At 45.9% G+C, this 15,085-nt stretch overlaps 1 protein-coding gene across 2 annotated transcripts in view; it reads left to right on the forward strand.

The window, feature by feature from the left end:
• The first annotated feature begins 7,083 nt into the window (after positions 1–7,083).
• PDGFRL (platelet derived growth factor receptor like) overlaps positions 7,084–15,085 on the forward strand; it is a 47,239-nt gene continuing 39,237 nt past the window's right edge. The window contains exon 1 of one of the 2 annotated variants that reach the window (XM_060001165.1): positions 7,084–7,294. In XM_060001165.1, coding sequence (XP_059857148.1) covers positions 7,240–7,294 — 55 coding nt within the window. In that variant the 5' untranslated portion in view covers positions 7,084–7,239. The remainder of the gene's footprint in view (positions 7,295–15,085) is intronic. The other variant, XM_060001164.1, reaches the window with a different exon arrangement.

Here is a 15,085-nt window from a genome sequence, read left to right on the forward strand (position 1 = left end):
GGAGATAGGACCACCATCTCCTTAGTGTTCTTTAAAGAAGGCCACTGATAGACTTCCAGTTTAGGAAGCCAGTAGATTGCTGACTGTGCTGGTAAGTCCCCATCTGTCTGTGTGGAAAGAGTGATTCATTCATCCCAGAAAATATCTCCAAAAAATTCTCAAAGGACATAAAATCACCATTATCACATTATCTCAACTTGTCTTTTAAAGTAGGTCAAAGTATGGGTAAAACAGTCTGGAAAGAAACTCAGCTCAATACTGATTTACTTACCTGAACCTTTCTTAGTAACAGATTCACAGCCAACTCTTTGATATTTTTAGGTATCAGAGATTCCAAAAGTCATAGTCTCTGGTAAAGAATCCCTGTTACTCTCTACTAAGACTGGAGCAGTCAACATGAAGATAGAAACACAAGACAGAGACTTCCCTACCCAGGAGAACCATACAGCTCAGGGTAGGGCCAAATCTCCATGATGGAGAGCAAGCTCATTTCTGGGCTCTGCATTCCCTAACCTACAAGGACCACAGCATCCTCCTGATTCAGGTTTCTGGGGTTCCCCAGAGGCTGAGTCTCCAGGTCTCCAGGATCTTCCCCCATCCACTCACTAATGCCTGATATTTCTTCAAGCAAAAACCAAGAGCTTCACTGCCCTGGAAGAAATCAGACTTAAAATGTCAATATTCTTGGAACATTGACTAAAATTGGCCCAACTTGTGAATGACTGACAGCAGATGCTTTTCAAAAAGTGAGCATTTAGAGCAAGTAAGCAGGAGAAAGCAAATAGGCACAGGACTGTTGAAGCAGGAAGGAGGACACCACTGAGTAAAGAAAGGAGAGGAGGGAGGTTTTCGAGTCATTTACATTTTAGCTGATAGTTGTCTGTCTTCCCCTAGCCATTTAGAGGTTCTCGTAACTAGCCAACAGGTGGAACGTCTTTACAGCATGCCATATCCTGGAGCTAGGAGAGAGTAATTTCTCTTGGCCCATTTTAAGTAGACCAGGGGTCTGGGATCCTTACCTTACTCCATGGTGTCTCTTGATGAGTGGATCTGAGAGCATCGAAAATGTCTAGCATTTATACTAGAATGAGATTCTCAGAGCTATATTTAAAACCACTAACGTTAGCGCCTGCTCAAACCTTAAAACGCTAATTTAAAAAATCACCTTAGGGCTTCCCTGGTGGCGCAGTGGTTGGGAGTCCGCCTACCGATGCAGGGGACACGGGTTCGGGCCCCGGTCCGGGAGGATCCCACATGCCGCGGAGCGGCTGGGCCCGTGAGCCATGGCCGCTGAGCCTGTGCATCCGGAGTCTGTGCTCTGCAGCGGGAGAGGCCACAGCAGTGAGAGGCCCGCGTACCACACACACACACACACAAAAAGAAATGTGTTTCTACAGACGTAAGTCTATAAGCGCAGCCTGCTCCCCACCCCTGGATCACACCGGGAGATCTCGCTCTCCCATTTCCTGATTTTTGCTTCTCCTTCTGCTATTTTCCCGTTTTCTCTCCAAGTCTCCATTTGTTAAGCCAATGCCAGGGGCTGCTGCCCTTGCTCTTTGGAGAGAGGTGATGACGCACTGTCGCTAGGATAAAGCTGTGCCCTCCCAAGTACGACAGTGGTTCCCTGGACACAGTTTTATTTTCATTTTCAATTATTTATTTTTTTGACACATACTATTATGTTCGTTTCAGGTACACAACATAATGATTCAACACTTAAAGGCTGTTTTTAAGAGGCTGGTTCTGTGTCGTCAGGCTCCTCTTTTCCAGCATCAGGAAGTTGCTGATGATTCACGGGAGGCTTGGACCCCCTGCTTTGTTCCATCGCTGAGCCACCCCACGCTTCATGAGGTTGGAGGGTCAGTGGACTGCAAACACTAGAGGCCAGTGTAAGAGTGTGCTGGACGGAGCAGGCAGGCATCCGTTAAGAAAGAAAGAAAAACTGCCTGTTGCAGGTTATATGATCGTTTATCTAAAAACCCAAGAGGTCAACTGAAAACTATTTAGACTGAATAAGAGGGTCCATTACGGTGACCAAACACAAGCATACAAAAAGTGATCATGCTTTAGGAAACCAGGCTTCAAGCAGCATTTGACTTACAGCTGTAAGGCAATGCTTATTTTAATTGGCCAATATTACAGCAATTGTTGGAGAAAGAATGGAGAAGATGAATGCAAACAGAGAATCTAATAATAAAATTCCTTCTCACCCTAGAGACAAAGCAGATGGATTTTTTAGTGAAATACAACCTATAAAAAAATACAACTTTGGCAGTTTCATTTTTCAGATTTGGAGGCATCTTGTGATTGTCTCATTCAAGGATAGTAAGCCTGTGACAATCCTGGAAAGCCCCTATATCTCTTGTAACCCTCGCTCCCATCCCAACAGACTGCATTAGTTCCTAGGGCTGCCATAACGAAGTACCACAGACTGTGCGGCTTAAACAACAGAAATGTATTTACTCACAGTTCTGGAAGCTAGAAGTCAGAGATTAAGATGTCAGCAGGGTTGGCGTCTCCTGAGGCCCAGATCCTTGGCCTGTAGATGGCTGTCTTCTCCCAGAATCTTCACACGATCTTCCCTCTGTGTGTGTGTCTGTATCCAAGTTTCCTCTTCTTAAAAATAAGAATACCAGTGATACTGGTTTAGGATCCTCCCTAATGACCTCATTTTATTGAATTACCTCTTTAATTACTCTTATTTAATTACCTCTTTAATTTACCACATTTTAAAGTACTAGAGGTTCGGACTTCAACATCGATTTTTTTTATTGCAGTATATTTGATTTACAATGTTGTGTTAATTTCTGCTGTACAGCAAAGTGATTCAGTTATATATATATGTACATCCTTTTTTATATTCTTTTCTATTATGGTTTATCCCAGGATATTGAATATAGCTCCCCGTGTTATACAGTAGGACCTATTGTTTATCCATCCTATATGTAATAGTTTGCACCTGCTAATCCCAAACTCTCACTCCATCCCTCCCCCACCTCCCTCCCCCTTGGCAACCACAAGTCTGTTCTCTGTGTCCGTGAGGGACTTCAACATTTAAATTTGGGGGGAAGTGGGGGGACACAACTCAGACCATAACACAGACCTAGGATAAGTTTAGACATGTAAATTTAGCTACAGTATATGTGACAGAAGTTTGGGAAAATACAATTCCAAAATTATTTTCTATATACCAGTTAACCAATTTGAAAATATAATGGGGGAAAATTTCATTCATAATAGTAAAACAAATACATAAGCGAGTAAAAATAAGAACTAAGTTTAACAATTAACAAATAAGACTTACATGGAAAAAATATAACTATGTGTTTATAACTATATAAGTGCTTAACTATAACTTAACTAGTAACTACACACACACGTCTATACACATACACACACACACACACACATAGGTAGCCCAAATTTAGCTAAAGTATATTTGACATGAAATACACTTAAGAATGCAGGCTTGGGATTACAGAATTTCAAAATTGTTGTCCTAATACCAGCATTCACCAATTATAGAATATAATGGGGACATAAAAAGAGACTTGAACAAATGGAAATATATATAACTTTATGACACATTCTGGGATAGGAAGACTTAATATTGTGAATATGACCATTCTTCCCCCAAATATAAATTCGATGCAATCATAATCAAAACACAAAGTCTTTATGAAGGTTAACAAAGTGATTTCAAACTTCATCTGGAAGAGAAAATGTACAAACATAATTAACATAAGATCAATGATGGGGGCATCCCTTGTCCAAACAAATAATAAAACATACTATAAATCAGTACCAGTTAATGCAGTGTAGTGTTTCTATAGGTATAGATAAAAAGATCAATAGAATAAAATAGACAAAACTGAAACAGACCCATGTTTGTGTGTAATTTAATACACACTAAAAGTCAATTCAGAAAGATGGGAAAAGAACCAATCATTTAACAAATGATAATGTGCCACTCATCATCCGGTTGGAAACATAAACATAAAATTAGATTTGTAATTTGTGAACCAAAACCAAAAAATGACAGATGGATTTAAAGCCTAAACAGACCAACAAAATTATAAAAGTTTTAGATGAAAATATAGAACACGTAATTTGCTGATTTGTGGCAGAGAAGGTCCATCTAAGGGGCTATAAAACCCAGATGCCATGAAAAAAATTACTGAAAAATGTAATTGCTAAACATTTGTTGTATTTCTTAAAGAAAGGCACCATTAGCAAAACTAAAACACAAGCAAAGGATTAGGAGAAAAGTCTGCGGTATATATAACACCCAAGAGCTTATTATCCAGAACATATTAAGATTCTACTATAGTAAGGCAATAAGAAAAAGAACTCAATTTTCAAATACAAATGGCTAATAAAAACATAAGATGCCCATCCTCAATAGTAATAAAAGGAATAGGAATTGAAATAGCATAATGAGATCCCCTCTCCCAGGTTGTTAAAATTGAATAGATTAGTCACGTCCAGGACTGGTGGGTGGGAAGAAATGCGTAGGCTCCTGGGCTCCCAAAGAAAGTAGAATTGGTTGTAAATAGGAACAGCTTTGTTGAATTGGCAGCATTAATCAAAATTGCTGAATATCATGGCTTTGGCTGAGTAATTTCATTTTTATCTACGTATCTGTGTTATAGAAATACTCATGGGCGTAAAGCTATCTGGATAAGGACAGTTATTGCAGCACTTTTTTGTAAAGGAGTTTTTTAAAACAACCAAAGTATCTATAAACAGGAGCAAAATTTAAACTATGGTGCATCATTACCATGAAATACTTTATAGCTAGAAGGGTCGGGGCCATGAAAGGGTATGTTTATTATTTTTATCATTTCCTGTCCTATATAGTTCTGTGGTGGTTTAAACTATTTTTTAATGGATTAATTAATTTTGAAAAAAAAGGTCTTTTTGAAATAAAAGGAAACACAGGTGGAGTAGCTGAGTGCAACCCTCATTAATGCCAATTCTCTTCACATGTGGTGCCTTTTGGTCTCTCTCTCTCTCTCTCTCTCTCTCTAATAAACAACCAGCAGAGGCTTGTGGGAAAGAGCTGCTGAAGGATTCTGGGCTCTCCTTGTGTCTGAGGCTCCCGAGGATTCGAAACGTTCACGCCAGCCTGCGTTCAGCTTTTAAGGATTCACTACAATTTTAGCTGTTTTCTTTTCACGGCTACTTCTACGGCAGCCACCTACTCCTCCCGACTCCTTCAAAGGGTGGAACAGACTGTGTGTTTCCTCTCTCCGTGGAATGGGCTGCAATTCCGTCCACCTGGCTGTTTTGCCATCTTAGCTCTCTGTTATCAAGCCTATCAGGTAAGTTACAAAGGACTTGCCTCCCGTCTTGGGAGTTTCTGAGGAGTGACTTTATGGTCAGGAGGGCCCTGTTGGAAAGCTTTCACTTCTAGTGATTTCAACAGCTCATTTTAACCGGTAGAGTGAGGGTTCGACCCAGAGACATGGGTGTCAGACAAAACCTGGATTAAGACTTCCTACCAGTCTGCCTTTGGGCCGCCTCATCCGTAAAGTGGGGCCGAAACTAACCACACAGCCTCCCTTGTAGGTTTGTTGTTGATACAAGGAACAAGAAATGTATGTTGGGGGTTTTATGCTCTGTGTGGAACACGGTAAGTTCCTAATTAATGAGTATTACTTTCCAGAAACTGGTGGTAGATGCAAAATTTAATAAGATGCATTGTTTGCCCTTGAACTCAGGAGGGTGCAGGAGAAAGAAGCACAACCAGATTCACCGCTAAGTCCTGCATTTTGTTGCAGCTGCTACCACGAAGTATTTGTACTAGGGAAGTGCTTAGCCCTGCCCGGAGCAGGTGAGGTCTGAGCTGAGCCTTGTAGGATGAGCTCGGCCAGGGGTTGGGGGTGGCGAGAGGGCAGGCAGGTGGTGGAAGGAGGAAGGGGACTCTTGGCGGCAGAGGGGGCAGCAGGAGCAGTGGACCCCCGCGGGCGCTGGGCCGAGGGCCCTGAGAGCGTGCTGTTGGTGTGAAGAGCAGGACCGGGGAGCTGTAGATGCCTCCACCCCCCAGCCCCGGGGCCGGAGAACTCTGTAGCGGGAGCCTTGCTGGAGGGCCTTTGAAGGGTTTTTAGTTGGGTTAGAGTTTTTTGAGAGTTGCATTTGAAGATCAGTCTAATAGCTGGAGAAAGAATGGATTGAGGCGCAAGAAGGAGGGGCAGGGAGACCAACCAGGAGGCTGTGACCCCTTGCTGATGACAGACGGTAACATCGTGAGCCGGGGCGGGGAGGGAGGGATGATGGCAAAGTGCGGCGGCCTTGACTCATAGCCGGCAGGGAGAGCCCGCAGGACGTGGGGGCGTGTGGAGTGAGGGACAGGAGCTGCAGACCGAACCCCAGGCCCCAGCACAAGAGGGAAAGCCAAGGTGTCCATTTCTCGGAGTCCGGAGGGGCCCCTGACGCTCCAGCTTGGATCTGTTTTCTGGCACAGTCCCTCCTGAACGCTTAATCGAGTCGTATGTAGGGCAATGGGACTTCTGAATAAAAGAGGAAGGAGAAATTTCTCCAAAACCTCTTCCAGTCACCGGGGAAGGAGCTGGCCTGCCGTTGGCCCCTCTGAAGGCAGAGCAGCCTCCCCACTGAAGCCCCAGGGCTCTCACATCTCAGCTGCAAGACAGACGCCGTGTCCAGCAGGTACAGGGCTCGGTGCAGAGCCGGGACAACCGAGGGCAGTGGTCTTGTTAGTGAGAGCCAGTGAGAGACCTGCTGGGAATGAAGAGAAATACTTAAGGGGCGCTTTTTACAGAGCATTATAGCTGCACTTGAGCTGGTGGGCAGAGCGCTGGTGATGTTTGGACAGCTACGGTTAAATGTGACCCCATCAGTACCCGCAGGATTGCGCGGGGCCTGCTTGAAGTTGGTAAATTTCGTGAAACGCCGAGCGTTGGGGGAACTCGATGAGTGGCTGCTATAATTGACATTTCGCTCTCGCTCTCGGCGCCGGGAAAAAGCGCAGCGCTTCATGGCTCCGCCAGGGGGCAGGAGAGGTTACATTACACAGAGAATTTTTTTTAAAAAAGGAAAATCCCCAAACTTTCCCCCCAAATCTGTTCTTCCTCATGAAACCGAATCCTCCAGCTGCGGCGTCCCAGGTGCCCGCCCCTCGCCCGCCGCCTCCCCTGGCGCCCCTGCCCTCGCCCTGCGCTTTCCGCGCGCCTCGGACCTGCTGTCCCCCGCACCTCTGCCCCACCCCTTGCCCTGAAGATGAAGGTCTGGCTGCTGCTGGGTCTTCTGCTGGTGCATGAAGCGCTGGAGGACGGTGAGTTGATCCCGGACCCCCACCCCGCCCCCAGCCCTCGTCGTCCTCCAGGTCTTCTAACTTCAGACCTTCCGAGGCCCAGCCCTGGAGCCACTCCCTACTCCGTGCACCTGCCCCCCCACCCCAGGAGGGTCTCCTTACCTCCCTCTCTCCACCTCCCCTCGGAGCCCCTGGGACGGTGGCAGCTGCTCTGACCCTTAGGATCCCCACCAGAAGCGCTCCTGCGCTCCTGGAAAGCTCTCGGCAGCCGGCAAACGGAACAACCCCAGGCAGCCCCTGGTCCAGCCCCCAGTGTCAACGTGTCTGTCTGGGAGCGGCGGATCGTTTCCACCTCCGCGCGGCGTTCGCCCCGCTGCTCGTGAGGGCGGGTGCCACATAAACTGAGCCTTTTGCAAAATTCGAAGAGTCCTCTTCCCCCATCTGCAGTCCTAGATTCGTTTCATAAACCAGCGTGGGCTTGAATCCTGCGAGATGTGCCTAAGTCTTAGACCAGATATTTCTGGGTATCAGACCTTCTCCAAACGACTCAAAAACCCACAGCTGTTACACTTCTTAGCGGATTGGAGGGGAGAAGATGAAGGACATGGATTTATGTACACCATATGGGGGCCCTTGTGCCGCTGAACTTTTTTGAATGTGTACCTGTCCTGGGCCCACCCTGTTGTGTAGACTCACAACCACAGGGCCAGACTTTATTGTGCGTGTGTGTGTGTATTGTTGTATTTCTATGTCTATTATCTATATTTCTGTTGCCATTTAATTGTTTGGTTGGCTCCATTATTTTTCGATTGGTGTTATTCGTGCAGTATATTTTGCATCTGTTACATCCTGGTATCCTGAAATCTCCCTTGGAATTCTGCTCTGCAGTCACTATTTTTGCTGGTTTTGGTAGAAAAGCAGCTTTTGCTGTTATGCAACTTCCCGCTGGGGCCAGCTCACCCTGGCTCACATCTTTCATCCACTACTCAGTCCTGACCAGTTCCTTTCTTTCCCATGAAACTAGAAGCATTGGCCAGAAAAAGACCACATTCTGGTTTGCAAAGTCCAAAATGGTTGTGGGACTTGAAGTTGAATGTGAGGCTCCTTAAGCCTAGAGCCTTGCTGGATAAAGTGTAGGCAATGCTTCTCCTGGGGAGGGGCGGGGAGGAACAGGTCCTCTTTGCCTAGAGAGCAGTTGGCCTGAGTTCGCGGTGTAAAATACAATATTAAATTGCTCCTGGCAGGTCCTCGTATGTGATCGCTGAAGTGATGGAAATGTAGTATTTGGTATCACTTTTTGAATAGGGCAAGAGACGGTCAGACAAAATAATTTCAAGTGGCCCATTCGCTTGGTTACACAGTTCACCCAAGATGCCTGCCACAGGGGCTCGGGGGGCAGCCTCAGCCTCTGCCTCCTGAATCTCTCCCAGCTAATGTGTGCCCAGACCATGATTACAAACAGCTGCCTGAATCAATTAGCATCTGTTTGTCAAACGTAATTTATACAAACGGTATAGATTTATGAGACAGAAAGTTGAACACAGACTGAATATTTTATAAGAAATAATTGATAAATTTTAGATGTGATAATAGCACTGTGGCTTTGTTTTTAAAAGTAAAAAGTAAAATATATAGTATAAACTATTTGTGAACAAAATATTGAACACATAATTAGAAAAGTAAATCTGCTTCAGTAAAGTATAAAAGTTTTTCTAAGCCTGTTAAGAATGTTTTCTCGGGTTTGAGTTAACATGTGGCTGGCTGGGACCAGGAACTGAGAGTGGCTTAGGTGGGGTGCCCTTCCAGTGCCAGCCCCGATTAACAAGTCGGAATATGGTGCATTCCTGGGTCATCCCAAAGCACAAACTGCAGACACAGGCCCATGACTCAACTTCTCCCACTGCCTTTCAGTCTTTCCGCTCACTTCTAGGAGAGGTTTTCTAATAGTAAAAGAATTCCCTGTAAGCATATACTGGGTGTACATCTGCTCCAACCCAGCAAAGTTTGCCTGGCTTCATTCTAAAATGCTTTAAATTTTTAGAAGTAATGTTATTTCTTCTCATGAAGAGTGGGAGTTGGAAGGGCATGCCACTCCTGTGGCATGAAAGTGAGGCATGAAAACGGTTAATAGAAGGCCCAAGATGCCACTTAGAGCCAGACGTGGCTCACGGCACCTGATTTTCAGCATTTGTGTGGAATACATGCCACTGTGTTTGTTGATATGGTGCTGCCATTTTTACATAAAAGAGGACAGCATCGCAGGTCCTTACCAGCTTTTGTTATCTACATATTTTTACCCAGTGTTGGGAGCAAATGATGAAGTATAAATATTGATTTGTTACTGCTGTTTTGTCAATCTCACGCCACACCCTTGATAATACTAATTTGATCTTCAGTCTAACGTGGGCTTATTTTCGGTCCTGCGAAGGTTCCCTTTCTGGGGAAACTGAAGAGGTTCATTATGATGTGAGGGCAAAACAGCCTGATCTCTAAGAAGGTAAGGGGAGTGACACTGAAAATGAGTCTCTCACCAGCACTCGGTATCACTATTGTGACTCAATTTATTCCTTGGATAAAGGATAAAAATTAGTTCAGAAAACCTTATAATGAAAAAATTGTAAAAACTCTCATTGTTCACAAGTGCAAATAATGAATGTTTTGAAGCATTTAGGATCTTGGTCTGTACGTTTGACATACAAAATCATCTCTGATTCTTAGAGCTGAAAAAGAGAAAAGTTTAGGGGCGACAGAGAGACTGGGGCAGTGTGCCAGCCAGAGCAGTGAGAGAAGTTCTGAGGACTGATGGCTGCCCCTGTACAGGGTTATAAAGCCCTGCCCTTGCGGTGCTCTCATAGGAGAGGGCAGGTAACAAGTAAAGGTAACATTTCAGGAACTGATAAGCGGCGTGAAAAATCAATAATCAGGATGTATTCGTTTCCTAGAACTGCTGTAACCAAGCACAAACTAAGATGCTACAAGTTCTTAGTTCTCACACAGTCCTGGAGGATAGGAGTCAAATCAAGGTGTCAGTAGGGCCATGCTGCTGCTGAGACCTCGGGCCGAATCCTTCCCTGCCTCTTTCTAGCTTTGGCTGGCGGCTGGCGATTCTCAGTGTCCCTTGGCCTACAGCTGTATCTCCCCGATCTCTGCCTCTGTTGTCACTTGGCCATCTTCTCCCTCAGTGTGTGTCTTCATCTGGCATTTTCCTCTGTGTGGAAAGGACACAGGCTTATTGGATTAGAGCCCACCCTAATGACATCATCTTTATTAAAAAATTTTTACTGGAGTATAGTGTTTCTACTGCACAGCAGACTGAATCAGCTGTACATGTACATATAGCCCCCCTTTTTTGGATTTTCTTCCCGTTTAGGTCACCACAGAACATTGAGTAGAGTTCCCTGTGCTATACAGTAGGTTCTCATTAGTTATCTATTTTATACATAGTATCACTAGTGTATATATGTCAATCCCAATCTCCCAATTCATCCCACCCCCCCTTTCCCCCTTGGTATCCATACCTAATGACCTCATCTTAACTTGATTATGTCTGCAAAGTTCCTATTTCCAGATAAGGTTACATTCACCAGTTGCAGGGGCTAGGACTTCAATGTATCTGTTTGGAGACACAGCTGAACCTATAAGATAGGGTAAGAGGATGGAGAGGGCTGCCAAGGGCAGTGTGCGTGGGGTTCGGATAGGAGGGTCAGAGGCCAGCTGAGAGGGAGGAAGCAGGTGCTGCTTGTCTGGAAGAAGAGCCACGAAGCCAAGGGCATGAGCTTCAAGGTGTCCTCGTGGTCACTGTGGCTGAAGGGGCATGAGAAGTGAGACGGGAGTTGGCAATGCCCTGTCAGGTGTGGGAAGACTTAGGGCTTTATTCTAAATTAGATGAAAGTCACTGGAGGGTCTCCAGCGGAGAAGCGCCCATGGTCTAACTTATATTTTCAAAGGTAGGAGTGCTTAGGTAGAAGCCAGGAGCCTGCATAGGGGGCTCTTTTAATAGTCTAGGTGAGAGTGGTTGCAGTGGGTGTAGGGAGTAGAGCCTGGGTTCGGGGTCTATTTTGAGGGCAAAGCCAAGAGGGTTTGCTGCTGGGTTGGACGTGGCTTTGTTAAGAAAGAAGAGAATCCTGTGTGACTCAGGTTTATGTTCTGAGCAACTGGGTGAATAGAGTTGCCATTTGCCGATAAAGGGACACTGGGGAAGGAGCTGATTTGAAAGGGCATCTAGGGCTTCCCTGGTGGCTCAGTGGTTGAGAGTCCGCCTGCTGATGCAGGGGACGCGGGTTCGTGCCCCGGTCCGGGAAGATTCCACATGCCGCGGAGCGGCTGGGCCTGTGAGCCATGGCCGCTGAGCCTGCGCGTCCGGAGCCTGTGCTCCGCAATGGGAGAGGCCACAACAGTGAGAGGTCCGCGTACCGCCAAAAAAAAAAAAAAAAAAGAAAGGGCATCTAGAGTTCAGTGTGGACACGTCCAATTTGAGATGCCCACTAGCCTTCCAAGTGACACTGAGTAAGCGACAGAATATTCAGATCTGGATTTAGAGGCAAAGTGAGGACAGGAACAAGGCAGCTCTCAGCGTATAAATGCCGTTAGTGCCAAGGGGACTGGTGAGGCCACTTAGAGACTGAGGAGTTGCAAGGATTCAGCCCTTTGGACTCAGGCAGGAAAGGAAGATGAGGAAGGCTGCCTAACGGACCGAGAACCAAGACAGTACCATGTCCTGGAAGCCAAGCGAATAAAGTGTTTGGAGAGAGTGGTCATTTTGCAGAATATATAAATATGGGGTCATTACGTTGTTCACCTGAAACTAATATGTTAGTTGAGCTGTCAGTTACATCTCAAAAAAAAGCGCCATGAACTGCGTTCTGATGGATGCTTAGAAAAAAAAAAGTATCAATCTAAGGTCTTTATCCTGAAATAGAAGTATCTAATCTTAGAAGCTGCTCTCATAAGAAAATGATACTTTAAGCAATGGTATTAAGGGTATTTTGGAGTGGGGTTCCAGAACGGGTAGGGAAAAGAGGCTCTCATCATTCTACATTTTTACCTCCCTACTGTCATTGCTTTCTCAACTTCTCGTATTCTCGGAAAAGTATATGTGTTCCTATGGGGCGTTTCATGAGGCATGGAAAAACGAGAGTGGGGTGTCCCAGTTTATACAACTGGTTAGGGGAACCCCTGAGCTACCCAGCAAATTTCTAGTGTGGATATTTAGATGCTGCTCTCAGGTCAGACCTTTCCCCTTAACTGCCCATGGAGAGAAAAAAGCGAACCGCTTCAGATCTTTGATGTGGATGGCTGTGTTTACAGGGAATCCGTATCTAAGCAGCTGTCAGTGATTCTTCTAATGAATTTATTTTCTCCTCCCACACAGTCTCATAGAATTAGAGAGGTTAATAGTCAGGTCACCTGTATTGAATAAGCTTTGATTGCAATCAATCCTCAGCTGATGCTGAAGAATTAGTCCGTTGCCCTATGCACTTCTGGTTGTGCAGCATTTACTCATTCATTTTGGAGACGTTTTTTGACCAGCATCTCTTCACTTGGGGATTGTAATGTATGCCTTGGAAAAGCATCTCCAGCCCTTCCAGGAAGGTTGTGCCCTCATCCCGGGCATCAAGTTCTGTTTGACTTGGAACTCCTTGTCAAAGCCTGTGACCTACCAAACAAAGAAACCTCTTAGATAACGGTGCTGTGCCTGAGATTCATGCAGATAAAGTGAAAATGCTGATCTTGAGTGAATTGAAAGCCACAAGACGAACCAGAAGAGACGCTAGATCTGGTTTTTCACTGCCGCCTTAGTAACCTTGGGTGAGCTACTTGGCATCTGTGGTCTCAATTTTTCACCTGTAAATTAGGAAAAATAACGAGCTGCTTTACCTCCATCACAAGTTTATCATGGAGATCACCCTGAGACTTTACGAGACAACCACAAAACAAGCAGCACCTCGCTTGCTCTTACTTACTGAGGGTCAGACACTGGTCTCAGCATTTTAAACATATTAACTCGTTTAATCCCCACAGCAATCCATGAGATAGTCATTATTACCATATAATTCTCAATCTACAGATGAGGAAAGTAAGAGAGAGGGTAACTTCCCAAGGTCACACAGTAAGTCAACAATGACTTCAGGACCTAAAGTCTGTAATGACATTTAATGGTTTGTGACTTTTGTCATTTATTTCTCTAAAATATACTGGGCCATAATCTCAAAAATGCAATGGTGATGGACTTTCACTTTTGTATATCTACATTGTGAATGCTTAAATTTTTTTAGGCCTTTGGAAAATAACTAATTTACTTAGTTAGCCTGAAGAGTCATTCTTTGAAAAAGATAGACATGGGATTGCGGAGTCGCTCAGTCCTAGGACTTGTCCGTGGGACCACTGGTCCGGCTCCTTGGACTGTGTGTCGCCACTGTTAAACCACGGGCCAGTTCCATGGCCAGGCAGCTGGACCGACTGATGGGCCTATTTGGTCAAAAGGTCAAATGATTTTTCAGGGATGATAACACATTTGAAGGCGTAATACCCATAACTAGTTAATCCAATATTGCTGAGTAGCATCACCACACGGGATCTGAGAGCTTAGAATCAGGGAAACTGCGTGGGCTGCCTAAATTCCCTAGGATTTACAAACTGTTGTTGTCATTTCCAATAGCTTGAATTCCTGTTCATGATGAAGAAAAAACGCCAAATTAGACATCAATCCAGAGGTCCATGACTCTCACAGGCATAGTTTTTTTTTTTTTTTCTTAGTATGTGGGCCTCTCACTGTTGTGGCTTCTCCCGTGGCAGAGGCGCAGGCTCCGGACGCGCAGGCTCAGCTGCCATGGCTCACAGGCCCAGCCGCTCCGCGGCTTGTGGGATCTTCCTGGACCGGGGCACGAACCCGTGTCCCCTGCATGGGCAGGCAGACTCTCAACCACTGTGCCACCAGGGAAGCCCTCACAGGCATAGTTTGACCGAAATGCTTGCAGGGCACAGATGACTTGGACAGCATCATGGTAGGCTTTTAATTTCTGCCTTAAGAAAGAGACAGTGACTTTTACCTATTGTAGCAGTGAGGCTTATGCTTCACAATTGATGTTGCTGGATTAGAATATTTCTGTGGGTCTAACATGTTCCCAACGATTACAGTGCTCTTCCTTCTGGGAGGTTGCGGAAATGTGTGCATGGGCACCCCTGCCCACCCCCATCTGTCATTAGAACGCTGGGCATAAATAAACCAAATGTGCAGGGTCTGGGGAAGTCTTGACAAGCAGCAGGTATTGGGACTCGCCTTGGAGACTAGGGCTCAAGGGCACAGTCCCGCTCCCCCAGAAGGACTGAGAAGGCTCAACAGGGCCCGTGACCCAGAGGAACCAGAGTAGAGGAAGGGTGGGAGATAAGAAGAGACACAGGGGCTTCCCTGGTGGCGCAGTGGTTGGGAGTACGCCTGCCGATGCAGGGGACACGGGTTCGTGCCCCGGTCCGGGAAGATCCCACATGCCGCGGAGCGGCTGGGCCCGTGAGCCATGGCCGCTGAGCCTGCGCGTCCGGAGCCTGTGCTCCTCAGCGGGAGAGGCCACGACAGTGAGAGACCCGCGTACCAAAAAAAAAAAAAAAAAAAAAAAAAAAAAAGAAGAGACTCAGACCCCGGGAAAGGAGAGGTCACAGATGGACCTGGAGTCATGGAAAGGCTTGCGGGGCTCAGGCGCGACGCAGCCACACCCAAAGAAGGCCACGAGCCAAGGACTTGGTGTTGATACTGAGCTCACAGTGGGGTTGGTTCCAGAGTCTGAGCAGGGCTGAACCAAGAGTGGAGGCCAAATG

This window comes from Delphinus delphis, chromosome 21 (assembly GCF_949987515.2).
Source record: "Delphinus delphis chromosome 21, mDelDel1.2, whole genome shotgun sequence".
Classification (NCBI taxonomy): Eukaryota; Metazoa; Chordata; class Mammalia; order Artiodactyla; family Delphinidae; genus Delphinus; species Delphinus delphis.